The sequence below is a fragment of the Phalangium opilio genome, unplaced genomic scaffold, assembly GCF_054372755.1.
Source record: "Phalangium opilio isolate 3A_F unplaced genomic scaffold, DU_Popi_V2 ptg000045l_1, whole genome shotgun sequence".
NCBI lineage: Eukaryota > Metazoa > Arthropoda > Arachnida > Opiliones > Phalangiidae > Phalangium > Phalangium opilio.
The window spans coordinates 409,939-425,591 of NW_028324168.1; the positions used below are offsets into that span (position 1 = coordinate 409,939).

At 33.9% G+C, this 15,653-nt stretch overlaps 4 protein-coding genes across 5 annotated transcripts in view; 2 read left to right on the forward strand and 2 right to left on the reverse strand.

Moving 5' to 3' along the window:
- Window positions 1-436, forward strand: part of LOC149676522 (uncharacterized) — a 28,256-nt gene extending 27,820 nt beyond the window's left edge. The window contains exons 19-20 of the mRNA XM_089838521.1: window positions 51-159; window positions 231-436. Coding sequence (XP_089694647.1) covers window positions 51-159; window positions 231-301 — 180 coding nt within the window. The 3' untranslated portion in view covers window positions 302-436. The remainder of the gene's footprint in view (window positions 1-50; window positions 160-230) is intronic.
- A 5,970-nt stretch (window positions 437-6,406) lies between these two features.
- Roc2 (Regulator of cullins 2) lies at window positions 6,407-7,147 on the forward strand. Its single transcript, XM_089837584.1, has 3 exons — window positions 6,407-6,597; window positions 6,781-6,828; window positions 6,915-7,147. The coding sequence occupies exons 1-3, from the start codon at window positions 6,456-6,458 to the stop codon at window positions 7,031-7,033; spliced, it is 309 nt and encodes a 102-aa protein (XP_089693710.1). The 5' UTR covers window positions 6,407-6,455; the 3' UTR covers window positions 7,034-7,147.
- A 465-nt stretch (window positions 7,148-7,612) lies between these two features.
- Window positions 7,613-9,156, reverse strand: Ccm3 (programmed cell death protein 10 Ccm3). The gene is made up of 5 exons (XM_089837572.1): window positions 8,958-9,156; window positions 8,569-8,622; window positions 8,194-8,465; window positions 7,815-7,979; window positions 7,613-7,730 (listed from the first exon to the last, which is right to left on the reverse strand). Exons 1-5 carry the CDS (start codon window positions 9,027-9,029, stop codon window positions 7,646-7,648), a joined length of 648 nt encoding a protein of 215 aa, XP_089693698.1. The 5' UTR covers window positions 9,030-9,156; the 3' UTR covers window positions 7,613-7,645.
- Window positions 9,157-9,280: 124 nt separating this feature from the next.
- Window positions 9,281-15,567, reverse strand: LOC149676525 (protein MMS22-like). Of its 2 annotated transcripts, none has more exons than XM_089837521.1 (21): window positions 15,422-15,567; window positions 14,886-15,017; window positions 14,693-14,836; window positions 14,330-14,630; window positions 14,044-14,268; window positions 13,869-13,976; window positions 12,821-13,036; window positions 12,562-12,762; window positions 12,406-12,506; window positions 12,121-12,334; window positions 11,899-12,065; window positions 11,691-11,830; window positions 11,353-11,617; window positions 11,219-11,281; window positions 10,987-11,139; window positions 10,610-10,913; window positions 10,343-10,459; window positions 10,120-10,263; window positions 9,922-10,050; window positions 9,483-9,865; window positions 9,281-9,373 (listed from the first exon to the last, which is right to left on the reverse strand). In XM_089837521.1, exons 2-21 carry the CDS (start codon window positions 15,008-15,010, stop codon window positions 9,328-9,330), a joined length of 3,546 nt encoding a protein of 1,181 aa, XP_089693647.1. In that variant the 5' UTR covers window positions 15,011-15,017; window positions 15,422-15,567; the 3' UTR covers window positions 9,281-9,327. The 2 variants fall into 2 exon arrangements, with proteins under 2 accessions (XP_089693647.1, XP_089693648.1); XM_089837522.1 differs by having other exon boundaries at window positions 14,693-14,824; window positions 15,422-15,566.
- Between the last annotated feature and the right edge of the window lie 86 nt (window positions 15,568-15,653).

The window sequence follows — 15,653 nt, forward strand, 5'->3', positions numbered from 1 at the left end:
AAAATTTGGCGCCGGAACTATTTAATATTTTTTTTTTATCTTTTGCGCAGTTTATAACTTTGCCAGAAGGTAACGAAAGGGAACGTCTAGTACCCGTTTTAACGACCATGCTAAAGCTAAGTTCCGAAGAAAGTAATCATATTCAGCAAGTCGCTACTGGTAATTATTATAGTTAAATACTTAATAATTGATGGCGATTTATTAATATTGTTATGGTTTTTGGCGCGAAGGTCAATATGGAAATGCAGCCAACAATGCGGCCGGCTGGGGCAGTTATCTCCAGTGGTCTGGTTTCCTATAGGCAATGCATTAGAAGCGTTGTTCTTTCTTCCGTCTGAACGAACTTAAATCATTTCTCTTAAAAAAGCTTAAATATTTTCATCTTTGTAAATATTTGTTGATAAAATAAATTATAATTTATTATTATTCAGTTTAATACTAGCCTTTAATTTAACTCCATTCCTGCTTAGTATGTTTTATGAGTGTCTTTAATTCCTTATAAAGTGCTTTTATTGCGTTTTTTGTCGGAGTTTTAACGAATGGAAGTAAGTCTGGAAATACAGTTGTATATTTAGTTGGAGCCAAGGATCTTCGGTGCATTGAGCAAATGAATTAGTGTCTAAAATTGGCGTCTTACAAGTGAGTATTTTAAACGTATTTATTATTTCTTTAAGTGATTGTTTGGGGCGCGTGGTTTCGCGATGTTATGACACTGTTGCGGCGCGTGGTTTCGCTGTGTCATGACACTGTTGTGGCGCGTGGTTTCGCTGTGTCATGACACTGTTGTGGCGCGTGGTTTCGCTATGTCATGACACTGTTGTGGCTCGTGGTGTCGCTATGTCATGACACTGTTGCGGCGCGTGGTTTGCACTTGTACCTTTACTTTTGTATTTTAAAGGGAGGGTGAAGTAGAAAATAAAGTGATTTTTTATCGATTCTTCTACCAATTTTAAGACCAGTCTGCATAGTGAAACATTCAGGAAATACTTCCGAATGATTTTAATCTCACCAAAAACATCTCTGTAAAAATATGCCAAGTTGTTTGGCCGTAAAAAGAAGTGAGATCTAAAATACGGCCAAGTTATTATCTCCAGGTGAACCAACATTTTATTCGACTTAAAACTTCTCAAGAATGTTTTTCTGACTTGGCCATTTGCATATCAAGGATTCGTTTAATTCCAGATATGGATCGAAATTAAAATATTAAATCAAATTGGTTAAATATTCTTGATAAGCCTTTGTGGTTGAACTTGTAATTTCCGTTATTAACCTTCACGGGTGCAAAGAAGAAGGATGCAAGTTTGGAATGCTAATGGCCAAGTCAGAAAAACATTCTTGAGAAGTTTTAAGTCGAATAAAATGTTGGTTCACCTGGAGATAATAACTTGGCCGTATTTTAGATCTCACTTCTTTTTACGGCCAAACAACTTGGCATATTTTTACAGAGATGTTTTTGGTGAGATTTCACTCCTTTTTGTACGTGCATGTTCTTGTAGATTTATAGAAGTAGGATTATGAAGTGAAATAAACATTTGTACTTTTAGATTTTTATTTGTTCTTTCCAAGAGTTTTACTTGGCTTTGCCTTTTTCAACTTTTTTGCATTCAACTTTCTTTTTTTTTCTCAGGCTGTGATAATTGTTAACCGTATTTCTATTCGAAGAACACAATATTGTGGCAAGTAACACTTTTAATCAACAGAATAGATTTAAGAAAAACTAAATGAATCAAAACACGCTTAGAACCATTTCAGACGAAATGAAAAGGAAATGAGTAAAAAATTTAATTACTAAAACATTATGTAAAAAACATAAATTTTGCAATAATACGAAAGAATCATATTAGTAAAAAATATTAATATTAAAAGACGAAAAAATTAAATTATAATGTCCTATTACGAGGGGATATAAATTATAAAACCCCCATTTCAGGGGCTAACAGGGGAAAATTCCTGCTTTTGGGACTTTTTCCTTTCTTTGTATGCTAAGTCCTACTTGTATGCCAAATTTTATCATTCCCGCAACACCGGAAGTGCCCTAGAGGTTTAGATGATGACTCTAATTCTAAACCCCCATTTCAGGGGCTAAAAGGGGAAAACTCCCGCTTTTGGGACTTTTCCCTTTGCTTGTATGCTTAGTGGTACAAGTATGCCAAATTTCATCATTCTAGCACCACCGGAAATGCCCTAGAGGTTTTGATGATGTGTCAGTCAGTCAGTCAGTCTCATAATGTGTCATTTTCACATAGGATTATCACAGAAACCAAATGAGTTAGAAAGCTGGAAGTTGGAGGACTTCCTAGGATTAACACTGTGCCCTTGAGGTGCAAATATGAGTGGTGTACTATTCCCCAAATCAAAATAATCTGATTATGAAAAATGCATGTTTGATCGGATTCGAAAAACACCGAAAAAAGCGTGAATTCTGATCAGCGTAGGTGTAATCAGAAGTGTAATTTATAGATAATTTATACAGTAATATTTTCGTATTTTGCCTGTTATTACGCTCTTCTACCGTCTAGGTCCTTGCTTTCAAAGAGTATGGAGACGAAACCCTTCCGAATATTCCCCTTGTTGAATCCGGCGATCCACAACAAGCCTGGTCATTTAGACTTAAATAATAATTTAACTTCAATTATTGAAGTAATGGCTTTCCCCACTGGGGTTTTCCCAGGACCTTTTTTCCCATAAGCAGAAGCTATGGGTTTTTATGGTCCGAATTTAGTTTAGATATAGTTTAGATACAGTTTAGTTAAGATTTGGTTAAGGTTTACTTACCTATAGTGAATACTTATGTTTGACATGTTTTATTGGGTGTTTTACCGAATTCTTTCTCTTTCAAACTCTTCTGACCATAAGTTCATGTTTGAAATTTATAAGAAGCGATAAGTGTGCATCGGCATAAGCCTATGTTGTAAACTCATCGAGGGGATAATCACTAAAACTATCTGTTCTTCGATTCGCCGGAATATTACAATTACGGCATAAGTAAATTTATAAGGGTAATAATTCTATCACCGTTTAGGGTATGGCATCGAGGGGCTATTCACTCTGATTTTATGCACGGTAAATTATTTAAGCATTGTAAAAGATAGCGCTATTCACTCATTAGGGTAAGGTATAGAGGGGTTATCCACTTATAGGTAGGGTATAAAGGGGCTATTCACTCGTACGAGGTGGCTACTTTTACGAGCCCTTGGGTCGCCTTGTTGTTACTAGGATGTTAAAAGGCCCTCTGGCCCTGCAAAGTCATAAAACTTAGGAGTGACGAATTTTGGGGATCGCTTGGTAATAACAATAGGGGGTAAAACTTGAACTTTGTGTTTAAAAACTAACATAAGCATAGCGTGAGAAAATATATCGCTTTGGGCTCTTGGTGTAGAAGGAGCCCTTGTTCCCATTGGACATTATAGAACGCAAACCGACTCTGATGAGAGAGGTTGTAAAAGAAAGACTTAGAAACTTTAGATAAACGGACATGTTTTTAAGGAAATTATTGTAAAGATATGTTGATTTAAGTATGATTTGATAAGACAATACATTAATTATAGAAAATATTGATGATTGCATTTGGAGCTTCTTCGTTATTAAAATAAAGACACACAAATAAGTTAGGGATTTAGATCGGTGTTTCAGTCCGCCGATGTGATATCAGAAGGGTATCAAAAACTCTTATGTTGGATGGAAGTCGCAACACCCCTTAGTATGGTAGGAACGACAAGCATGGCTATTTTCCAACGTTAAAGATAAAGGGTTTGATATGATGTGAAATTGTTGGCTATAGCGGCTTTACTGACTGGCAACGCATACGCTCGCAATGGTATATAGGGTAAACACGTAAATTAGCTTAATCCGAAGTTAAAACATGATTTAAGATATACGGAAACTGACGTCATAGGTTGAATACCAGAAGATGAAATTATAATTGCAGAGTTATTAGCCAAAAAAATATATCGGAACCATATAATTGTAAAATGGTATTGAAAATTAACAATCAAGTCAGTTCAAAAGATAATTCTAAAAGAAATAGGTTTGAAATCCAGCTTTCAGGTATCTTGGTCGTGATCACCCATTATTGCCATTGAAGCGTAGTTTTCACGAGTTCTTTGGGTCACCGGATATTCACACGGGTCCTCATAACGACAAGGAGACGCCCAATATACACGTTTACAGAAATGATAAAATGACAGGCTGTACACAATACACATACGGCTCCTTCACTACAGTTTAAAAAAATAAATACATTTAAACATGCTCGCAAAACGCTCATTTTAAACTCTCTAAAATTATATTCGGCAGCGAACCGAAGCTCCAACACGATAAAACAGCATAAAGACAAAATAGATCATAAAACACACAATAAAACAACATATAAACCGGTATAAACGCAATAAAACAGCGAAAAAACGCCATAAAACAGCATATAAATACACAAGAATGCACACAATAAACACTCAAAATAATAGTATAGGCATGGATAAAGAATGCGCATGAGGAAATTTGTTTTCACGCGACAGGATCGGCAACTCCCCATCTCGAACGACAGCTTATTCTGTATATACTCTATTACAACATCGGTTGTCAGCACGCGCAAAGATAGTTCTCGATGTAGCCTAGCTTTGCGCGTGCTGACAAGAGACAAAAAACTTCAGGATATTTTAAACGATTTTAAATCCTGAAGATCCTGAAGTTTTTTGTCTCTTGTCAGCACGCGCAAGGCTAGATTACATAGAGACCTAGTTTTGCGCGTGCTGACAACCGATGTTGTAACAGAGTATATACAGAGTAAGCTGTCGTTCGAGATAGAGTGCTGTCAGAAGCGCCGGTGTGACGTCACCCATGCTGTTTTCCCATAAAGAAAAAACGGTAACTGTCATGGCCGCCCATTGCTAAAGGCAGACTCGTGACGTTTAACCTTGGATCTGACGTCACAACTGACAGCACTCTATAGGGAGTTGCCGATCCTGTCGCCTGAAAACAAATTTCCGCACGGGCATTCTTTATCCATGGTATAGGCATGGATAAAAATTGCGCGTGAGTAAATTTGTTTTCACGCTATAGGATAGGCAGTTCCCTATCCCGAACTACAGCTCATTCTGTATATACTCTGTTACAGCATCGGTTGTCAGCACGCGCAAACCTAGGCCTCTATGTAACCTAGCTTCGTTCGTGCTGACAAGAGACGAAAAACTTCAGGATTTAAAATATCCGCGAGTTTTTAGCTCGAATGCACGGATCTCTAGGCCTTTGTTTCAAATATGTGTGAAATTGCTTACAGCCTACTACACGTATTTGAAACTAAAGCCTAAAATTAAGAGGTCCGTGCACTCGAGCTAAAAAGCTCGCGGATATTTTAAATCCTGAAGTTTTTCGGCTTTTGTCAGCACGCATAAAGCTAGGTTACATAGAGACCTATAGAGCTATTTCAGAAGGATTAGTGGACATCACCCATGTCATTTGCATATAGAACCAAAACGGTACCAAACATGGCCGCCCACTGCCAAAGCTAAGCCCGTGACGTTTTAAATAGGCAATGACGTCACAACTGACATAGCTCTATTCGTTAAAACTTGGTCGCGAAACCTTGGGTCTAACTCGCGAAAGATTATGGACCTCCATAGAGATTAACATTACGAGTTCGGATTGAGTATAAACAGTTGGTATAAATAGTAAATCCCTGATGAGATTTTCTTAATAGAAATCTGTATACTGCAAAAACAGAAACATTATAGAGTGCTGTCAGTTGTGACGTCAGATCCAAGGTTAAACGTCACGAGTCTGCCTTTAGCAATGGGCGGCCATGACAGTTACCGTTTTTTCTTTATGGGAAAACAGCATGGGTGACGTCACACCGGCGCTTCTGACAGCACTCTGTACAACTGTTACAACAATAGAAAACTCTAATACAAGTCGTCTATGCTACAATCATTTCTTTCCCAAAACGAGCTCGTGAATAATTCACGAGTCGCGATCGATTGGGCTATATTCAGACAAGGAGGATGTATACTTTTACTGTTGCCTACGTTAATCAAGGCCTGTGCACGGTAGTTTCGAAGGGGGGACTTTTAAGAAACGCGACTTCTTATTTTCTCCCTATTTTACCGCGAGATTTCATTGATAGCTGGACCAAAACGCGCGCGAAAATGAGTATTTAAAATTCCAAGCGCGAAAAAATGAACATTTCAAATTATTTAGGTCCAGCTAATAGCGCCTAAAGGTGAGAGAATTTGGCAACTTAAATTGCCAAAATGAAAAAAAAAATCGGTGCCGCGCACAGGCCTTTCACATTATCCATTGTTCAGAGCGCGGCCAAGTTAGTTTCTCTTGAAAACTCGAGTCTCTAAACTGGCCACGTGAGAACTAAGTTGGCCGTGTTCATTGTCAACAAGATCAAACCAGTTCGTCCAGGCTCTCGAGTCTGTTCTGTGGTCGGTGGTTCGTGGTTTGTAACTTCCAATATGTCGGAAGAAGACCACGAAGTTGATTGCAATGGACAAAAACCCGAAAAAATGTTTACTTTAAAGAAATGGAACGCCGTGGCCATGTGGAGTTGGGATGTAGAATGTGATACCTGCGCAATTTGTCGTGTTCAAGTTATGGGTAATAATAAATACTTAAATATAAACACCTTTATCCCTAAGCCTTGGCATTGAAATTGAGCGTGAAATGTTAAAAAAACTCATATTTGCCAGTGGAAAAAATCATTATTAGTCTTTAGGGTTCAAATTTGATACAATTTCCTTTTACCTTATAAATTTCTCACGTTATTTTCCCCGTATTTAGACGCTTGCCTGAGGTGTCAAGCTGAAAATAAGCAAGATGATTGTGTTGGTTAGTGATAAAAGAAAAAGACATTAAAAACTCATTATTTAAAAAACTCTCACTGATCAACCTGGTATTTTTTTTTTTCTTTACAGTTGTTTGGGGTGAATGTAATCATTCCTTTCATAATTGCTGTATGTCCTTATGGGTAAAACAGAATAATCGTTGCCCTTTATGCCAACAAGATTGGGTAGTTCAAAGAATCGGTAAATAATAATAATTTAAAAACAAAAGAATCTGTGAAAAACATTGATTATTTTTCCCCCCCATGTATTATTGTAACTTCAATATTTATATATAAATAAAAACTTAAATTTGGTTATTTTTATTTATTTATTTATTTATTACTTTTTTAATTTCCTTTGTCCTAAAACTACAAAGATATTTTTTTAAACTTGTAGAACCCAAAATATTTAATTATTAATTATTTACATTAATTAGTTCAAATATAATCATATCCCAATTATTATATCTTTTATCTCAAAAATATTATTTACAAAGTCAACACTTCCAAACTAATTTCTTTTATCCTTGAACTATATTTTTTTTTAATATTGTAAATCAATTTATTAGAAATTGTTTTAACTAATAATTTACATTAAAAAGAAAAGATAATTATTAATTAATAATATTTTATTTTTTAATTAACTCTCTTGATAATCATCTCAGATTTGATATTTTATTAAAAACAGGTACTTTTAAGATGTTTTTAAAAGTGTTTCTTCTTTACGTTGGAATGTATTTTATTTGTTTTAAACTCTTTAAAAAATTTAACTTGTTTTTTTTTTCGCAATTTTCCGAGGCAATTTTAATTTTATTTTTGCCATTAATCGGATTTATTTTTCACAGTTTGTAGAATTAAGTTGGTCTGATGAATCAAATAGATGGCACTTACAAAGACAGCTTGCGCTCTTGAGTTAATTAATTTGCATTGAAAATTTTACGTTAATTTAATTTAATTAACTTTCCTATGGTTAAATTTTAAGAATACTTACTGTCCTTCTCTGAAAAAATCTTTTAAAGTGTTGCTAAAACGTTTGGAATACTTGACAAATTCACGTTTTCTTTGTTCAAGAGCTTGGCGACCAGAAACAGAAGGGATATAAGAAGAAACTTCATTTACAGCGTCTAAGAGTTTCTTTATTGCACTGGCAATTTCTCTAATGATTAAAAGAACAAAATTAATCAAGCCTAAGACTTTAAAAGAACAAAATTAATCAAGCCTAAGAGTCAGACTTTAAAAGAACAAAATTAATCAAGCCTAAGACTTTAAAAGAACAAAATTAATCAAGCCTAAGACTTTAAAAAAACAAAATTAATCAAGCCTAAGAGTCAGACTTTAAAAGAACAAAATTAATCAAGCCTAAGACTTACTTGATAGTTTCTAAGAATGTTTTTCTGTCATTAATTTCATCTGGAATTCGACTTAAAATTTTCTTGAGAGCTTGAGATTTTCGGCTTAATTCTTGATATCCTTCGGGCAAAGGTCGTGAACTCCAATTGCTTCCATCACCATCATTTAAAGGAGGTTCGGGTGTCGATCCTTGTAGCTTTAAAAGAGACTCTGCCATATTTACAGATAACTCACCGCGTCTAACTACACCCATTACAAGATCGTAGAGGAAACCAGGATGCGCGCTATCAACCTAGGCACCCCAAATAAACGCGACAAAAAAATAACAAAACTTCGTTAAAACCCCTTTCCCAAAATTTTAATTGCCAAAGTTATTGTTTGAAAACGGAACAAACCTTATTAATAGCGGCTCTTAAAGTTTGACCAGCCGTTAAATTCCTCCTTTCAACCTGCATTTATGAAATTTATTAAATACGATTTCAAAGAAGGGGGATTGAACCACCAACTGGTTCAGGCTTTATTCCGATACTATCTCAAGAAAACTGCGTTGGGACATGAGAATAACATTGTAATGACCTAATTTTAAACGCCTAAGGTCGTGAAATTGATAAAGTGAAATTATTAACCCCGGAAAGTTCATCGTAACCAATAAAAAGGAAATCAGGGCTAGTTTTTTTTTTTTTTTCAAGGAAATATTAACAAAAGATAAGAAACTACGATTTTCAGAGGAGATTTGTGGTTTTAGATTAGAGCCGACCGAGGCTTAATGAAAATTAATTCTTACCTTGTCTAAAACGGGCCTAATTAAAACAGGAAGCACTAAGGCAGCAACAGGCGATTCTTCACCCATTGTCATGCTTTAATTTCTTCGATAATTAAAGTTTTAACCCGATTAAATCGTTTTCATTTAACTTTTGTTTACAACTCAGCTGCCCCAGAAGGCCAGAAACCAGTCGCGATTACGAAGCCAACCAATAACAAAATGGAGGGAATAAAAATAGAAAAAGCTGACGTCACAACTAAAAATATTGACGTAACCAATAATCAGCGCCTTCTATCGCCTATAAATCTACCGCGCCATATTTAAAATCAATAAAACCAGTCACATTCAAAATACAAAATATTTATTATCAACATTAATTATAAAATTAGGCTTATCTTCCTTTTCTTAAACTCTCGTCAAATCTTTCCAATCCTTTCCTGTAAAATAAATAGCTTAAATTTGAAGTATTCTTACCTTACTGCCTATAACGATAAGCCTTGGTCATGCAGAGTTAAGCCTAATTTAGACTATCGCTAAAAAACATACCTCAGAAGTTGATCAACTCCGGCACCTCGTTTTTTCTCGATTATTTCGATGTTTCTCGATAAAGTTTGAAATACTTCGCTCATTAAATCGGTTCCAGCCATGACTACGATATCCTCCAAGAGTTGAAAGACGTTTTTGGGTGTCCAAGGCAAATGTTTCGTAATAAACGACTCCAGACATCTCAATACTATCAGTCTTCGAGCTTCACATTCTCCGGAAGGTTTTAGAATCGCGCTTAGACTTTGTCGTAATATCGTAAGCGTTTTTGAGTCATTCATCTGCGAATGTAAATGCTCCAAGATGCAAGTCAAAATTTTTTCCGAGAGCCAAGGCTTATTTTCACCAGAAGACGCGTCTAAAATGTGCATACATAAATTCATGGCCTAGAGAAATAAATAGACATTAATTTTGACATTTTTTGAATAAAAATTTTACTTACAATATGAAAATGAGGGGATTTTTTATCAGAACCTTTCCTTAGTAACAAAAACTTATCGTAGATCGTTTCCAAGACGAATTTGAATAGTTTATCACAATGGTAATAACTGTTTTTATGAAATAAAACGTTCTAGAACAGAAAATTTATAAAAACATAAATTAAAATAATTAATAGCGAATTAATAGAATAAATTGTTACCAAGATGAAATTATTTTGAAAGGACGGAAATCTTGGAACGTAGTTTGTTATAATATCTTTCATTTTCCTTTGAATATAAGACGTTGACGTACTTATGGATTGTTCCATTCCATCAAACGCTAGACGAGATAAACCCATCAAAAACTAACAAAAAAAAATTAAACACTCTGAAATTAATCGTTTCAAATTATTAAATATTAATTAATTTAATTAACTAACTTACAATCGGCAATGTTTCATTACACGCGTTCAAAATAACTTGATTGATCTGTCGTTTCTCATTCAAAAGATACAAAGATAAAACTGTGTTGTCCAAAAGTAACGAAATGTAGTTGTTTTCCTAACAGGGAAACAAAATGTTAAACAATTAACTAATTCATTAAAAAACCAGCCAGCCGACCAGCCAACAGAGGTCGGAACAATAGTTTTCCCAGCTCTAAAGAGCGGCAAAACTAAAAAATAGTTAAAGTATAATATTAATTAAAATTACCACGCTGTTCAATATCGGTCCCAAATAAAGTATTAAATGACTCGAAAGGACAAATATTTCCTTTAAGGTTTCGGAATTTGAAAACGTCCCGTCTTTGGGATTAATACAACATTTAACGTCGTTAATAAAGAATTTCAAAATCTCCAAAAGCCTTTTTTTAAACTCTAAATTTTCTCGGGGATTTTTGGCTTCAATTTGACGAAAAAATGTTAAAACTAAACTTCGCGATGTTCCTCCATTTTCCAATAATTGCTCTAAAGGATTTGTAAACAAACTTTTTACAGCCGGGAGCGAGAAAATTAATCTGTTTTTGGTTTAAAAAAATCGGGTTTAATTAGAGTTTAATTAATTTACGTATAATTAAATTGGTTTCGAACCTAGTTAACGTCGTAAATTGTTCCGCGGGGATTCCGTAACTATTTAAACTACATCTTAACCAAATTGCGAGAGCAATGAATTGTTGATGTTCGTTTAAATTATTTAATACTTCGGAATTAGATAGAACGTGACAAAGATAAGAGCTGTTAATTCTATAAGATACGTTTAAATTAAATTAAATGACTTTAAAATACATATATTAATTAAATTAATTGAAGTTTTCGATCTTACTGAGAGCTGACTCTAGAATTTAAGCCAAAATTCTCAATCAGGGAATTAGATTTAGTCAAATTGCTAAAAGAGCGGAAAATACTTTCTTAAGGATTTTTTGGGTTCTTTCGAAGACTGCGAAATATTTAATTTACCTTTCCAGGTAGAGCAGAGTAAGTCCAACGGCAACGGTACTGATTTGTTTAGGAGGTGTTTGGGAAATCATGGCGTGTTGATTCAAAAAGGGAACGACAAATTGCTCGATTTTATTCAAAACCTCCATTTGTTTCTCGTTAAGTCGAGTTTCCTCTTGCAATTGCAGCAGCTCTTGCAATCGCAATATCGCGTGTTCAATCGCGTTTAACGCGGCGGCAATCTCGGAAAAACCGCAATGAGGTAGAAGTTTATAAAAAGTTTCGTCTAAAATTGAGAACAAAAACCAAATTAAAAAAAAAATAAATTAATTAAGAGTTAAATTTAATTTAATTATTACTGATTAAAAAATGTTCCGAAAGTGACAAATTTGGACTGCAAGTCACGACATCTTGAAGTCCTTCAAAATACTGAACTATTAAACTCATTAAATCATGAGGAGTTAAATTTTTAGAGTGAAGGTCAGGATTAACGTATTGCCTTCAAAATAAATAAAAAAAACTCATTAATTAATGATTAATTTAAGAGTTAATCTCGTAAAAACTCACTCGTAAATGGTCATAAACTGTTCACCCAATGTTTTAGTAACCAAAGTAGCGTCTTCACGTTTTTCTTGATGAATATGAACGCAAGTGAACAAAGCTTTGATGAAAATGCTCTTTTTAACAATAGGAGAGATGGGAATCATTCTAGAGATTCCGCAGATTCTAGGAACCTATTTGAAATTAATTAATTAATTAATTAATTATAATTAATTTGAAAAACTTTACAATATCTTTCAAAATCCCCCAAAGTCCGAGTGAAAGTTGTAGGGAGAAAAGTTTCTCTAATCCAATTTGGGAAAGTTCCTGAATAAATTTTTCATTGATTTTAGGGAAGATTCTTCCGATAATTCTACGTTGGACGCTTTGTTTCTTATCAATCGAAGATATTTGGGAAAACTGAGCGTTTATCAAAGCCAAGTACAAATAAAACGGAGTTCCTCTACGGGAAAAATAACATCATTAACCGCTAATTAACATTAAAAGAATTAATTAGAATTAATTAGAATCTACTTTGACTTTGTATTATGAAATTCAGTTATTTTTGTGAACCACTGACGTCCATTTTTACTAATTAACGTTTGATAGTTAATATTTGAAGGTCCAGAATCATTCTAGTAATTAAAATAATTAATTAAGAAATGAAAATAAAAAATTATCTATACATACCATATTTTTTAGGAAATAATCCGTCAAAATGAGCAAAAGTTCAACGTTAGTTTCCCATAAATTACTGAGAGTTAAACAGGATTTTAATATAAAATCTAAATCTTCTATTTTGGCCGCCGACATTCGCGTTAATCTCGATTGATTTTCCGATTTAATTATTAACTCTACGAGTTTATTAAGTTCATTATAGTTGCTTTGTACCTTAATTGATAGGTAATTGTAATTAATTACATAATAAAAATGTTAATTACGTAATTACTTTAATTCCAGCTTGAAAAACTCCTTTATCGTTAATTTGAAACAATTCAGCTAAGTTGGTTAACATCCAGAGACAAAATTGCGGATTCTGAGAAATTGGAAAAGAATTTGGTTTCAAATTAAACGAAGTTAAAGGTGCCGGTTCGTCTTCGTTATTTTCATCATCTCGTTTTACGACTAATTCTTGAGAAATGTAAAGCCAATAAACCCAAAAAGACTGAAATGAATTTATAAGTATTAAAAATTAAAAAAATTAATACAGGGTTCATACAACTTTTGGAAAACAAATTTCCCTGAGATTTATGGGAGGTTTTTCCCCATATACTTCCCTGAATTTTACAGGTTTTCCCCTATATGGAGTATCCTATGGAGCAAATGTTAACGAAGGAGGGGGGGGGCAAATAGGACTATTACATACTCAAAGCACATGACCGTATCTCTAGTAGAACCAGAGTTATGAGCCGCCAAAGTATAGTGTAATGTTAATCCTATGGAGGGGGTTATTTATGAACATTTTGCTTAATTACACGGCCCCAGTTTGTTTTAGTCCCAAGTCTTTAGTATGGTTGGATGGGGGGGGGCAAATAGGACTATAACATACTCAAAGGACATCCCCTTATCTCTAGTAGAACCAGAGTTACGAGCCTCCAAAGTTTAGTGTAATGTTAATCCTATGGAGGGGGTTGTTTATGAACATTTTGCTTAATTACTTGGCCCCTGTCTGTCTTAGTCCCAAGTCTTTAGTATGGTTGGATGGGGGGCAAATTGGACTATAACATACTCAAAGGGCATCCGCGTATCTCTAATATAACCAAAGTTACGAGCCTACAAAGTATAGTGTAATGTTAATCCTATGGAGGGTATGTTCACGAACATTTTGCTTAATTACTCGGCCCCTGTTTGACGCAAATTTCCCTGATTTCCCTGAATTTTACTAAAAATTCTAAATTTCCCTGAGGTTTTTGTCAACTATTTATTCCCCTGATTTTTCCAAGTTTTCCCTGTTTGTATGAACCCTGTTATAATAAATGGCGAAATAATTATTTTACATCTTCGGAAGTCTGTTGATTTAAAAGTCTAACAAGCATGCTCCAAATATCTCTAAGGCAAGAACAATGGAAAGGAACTAATTTAGGATAATCGGAAGCATGCTGAATCTGAAATGGATTGATTTTTAGATTTAATTATTTAAGTTATGTTTTAATTTAAGTAAAATCAGTTTACGTTTGTAAATTTTCTATGGGCCAAACACGTTAAATCCCACATTATAACCATGGCTATCTGTCGAAAATTATTTTCCTGGCAACTTAATGGTAGAATTGCGATATTGTCAATTAAAACGCATTCTAATTGTTCTTTGGAAATCTCTTGAATTTTTTTAAAACAAAGTAGAACGTTCCACCATATGTCAAGTATCAAATGATAATATTGATGAGATGGAGACTTTCCCTAAATCATTAATGCGTTGATTAATGTGAAAATTAATTCTTAAGCGTAATTAGTCAATTACCAAAGAATCTTTTAAAGAATTTTGTATAATATAATCGGGGATTGATGAAATTCTACCGCAACATAACAACAATTCGCTTAATTTACTTAAAATATCAGTAAAAACAGCGTCATCTTCGTTTTCCAAACTTTCAACAAAGTTTTCATCTCTTAAAATAGAATTTAGGCTCGACAGAAAGTTTAAAACATTGGCGCGATGAACGTTGACGCTAACTCGGGAACTTAGTCCCGAATCTAGGTACGTTTTCTTGGTAACCGAATGCCACTGAAGTGCTGAACACTTCAGTGATAAAATTTCTCGTCTAATATTAAATATTTTTAATATTAAACTTAGGAAATATATAATTAATTTAAGTTTAATTACTTTGACAACATTATTAAATGATTAAAAACTTCAGTTTCTAATATGGAAGACTTTAAAATTGAATTTCCAAAGAGATTTACGAAGGAGAGGGTGGAATATTGTTGAGAGACATTGGCGCCAACTTTTCCGGAGCTTTGAAGCCAACTGGACTTTAATCTTAGCTGTTTGAGGTTAAAAATTATCTTTTAATTACCTTTTGATCTCGAAATTAAGCGAACAGTTTGCCGTATTCGACAAGGAAACTCTATTTAGTAGGTTGACTTCTCCTAGACAGTGAAAGCCACCACAATCTTGTCCGTTGTCTATGAAACTAGCCATCTAGTCGCTGATATTGGGAAACTTTATTAACAAATTACAAGCAGTAGTAGTAGTAAGAGACAGTCTTCTGAGAAATCCTTAATTACTATCGCTGTTCCCCAAAATTCTTAAATTCACGATTAAATAGCTTAAAGCATCAGATTAATTAATTACAAGCTGTATATAATAATATCGTTTTATTTGATTTATGCAGTGTATCTTTGTTGTATCTTTCATGATAATTGTTTATTTGGATCTGTTGTATTGTTATTTATAGCCGTAGCTCAACTTAATAAACGAAGCAAATATAATTTTTAACTAAAGTGAAATTATTATCAAAACCTAAGCCTTGGTATGAAACTTCAAAAATCGCAGTTAATGAGGTTTACAGCGTCATTATATAAAATATTTGATTTAAAATTAATTACTTACTTGACATTAACGATAAAAGCTATAAATTACACTAATTACTTATAAAAAACTATCCTAAATATTAGTAAACGCAAAAAACAAACACATGTCAGTTTGGCGCGCGAAATTTGGGCATAAGCAGACTACAAAACAACCCTAAAAAATATTTCCGGGTTGCCAGAATTCTGAGAAGTTTTTTTTTTCTTAATTTACTCAAAACGATTACGCAATTTTTAAGTATGGCGGAGTAATT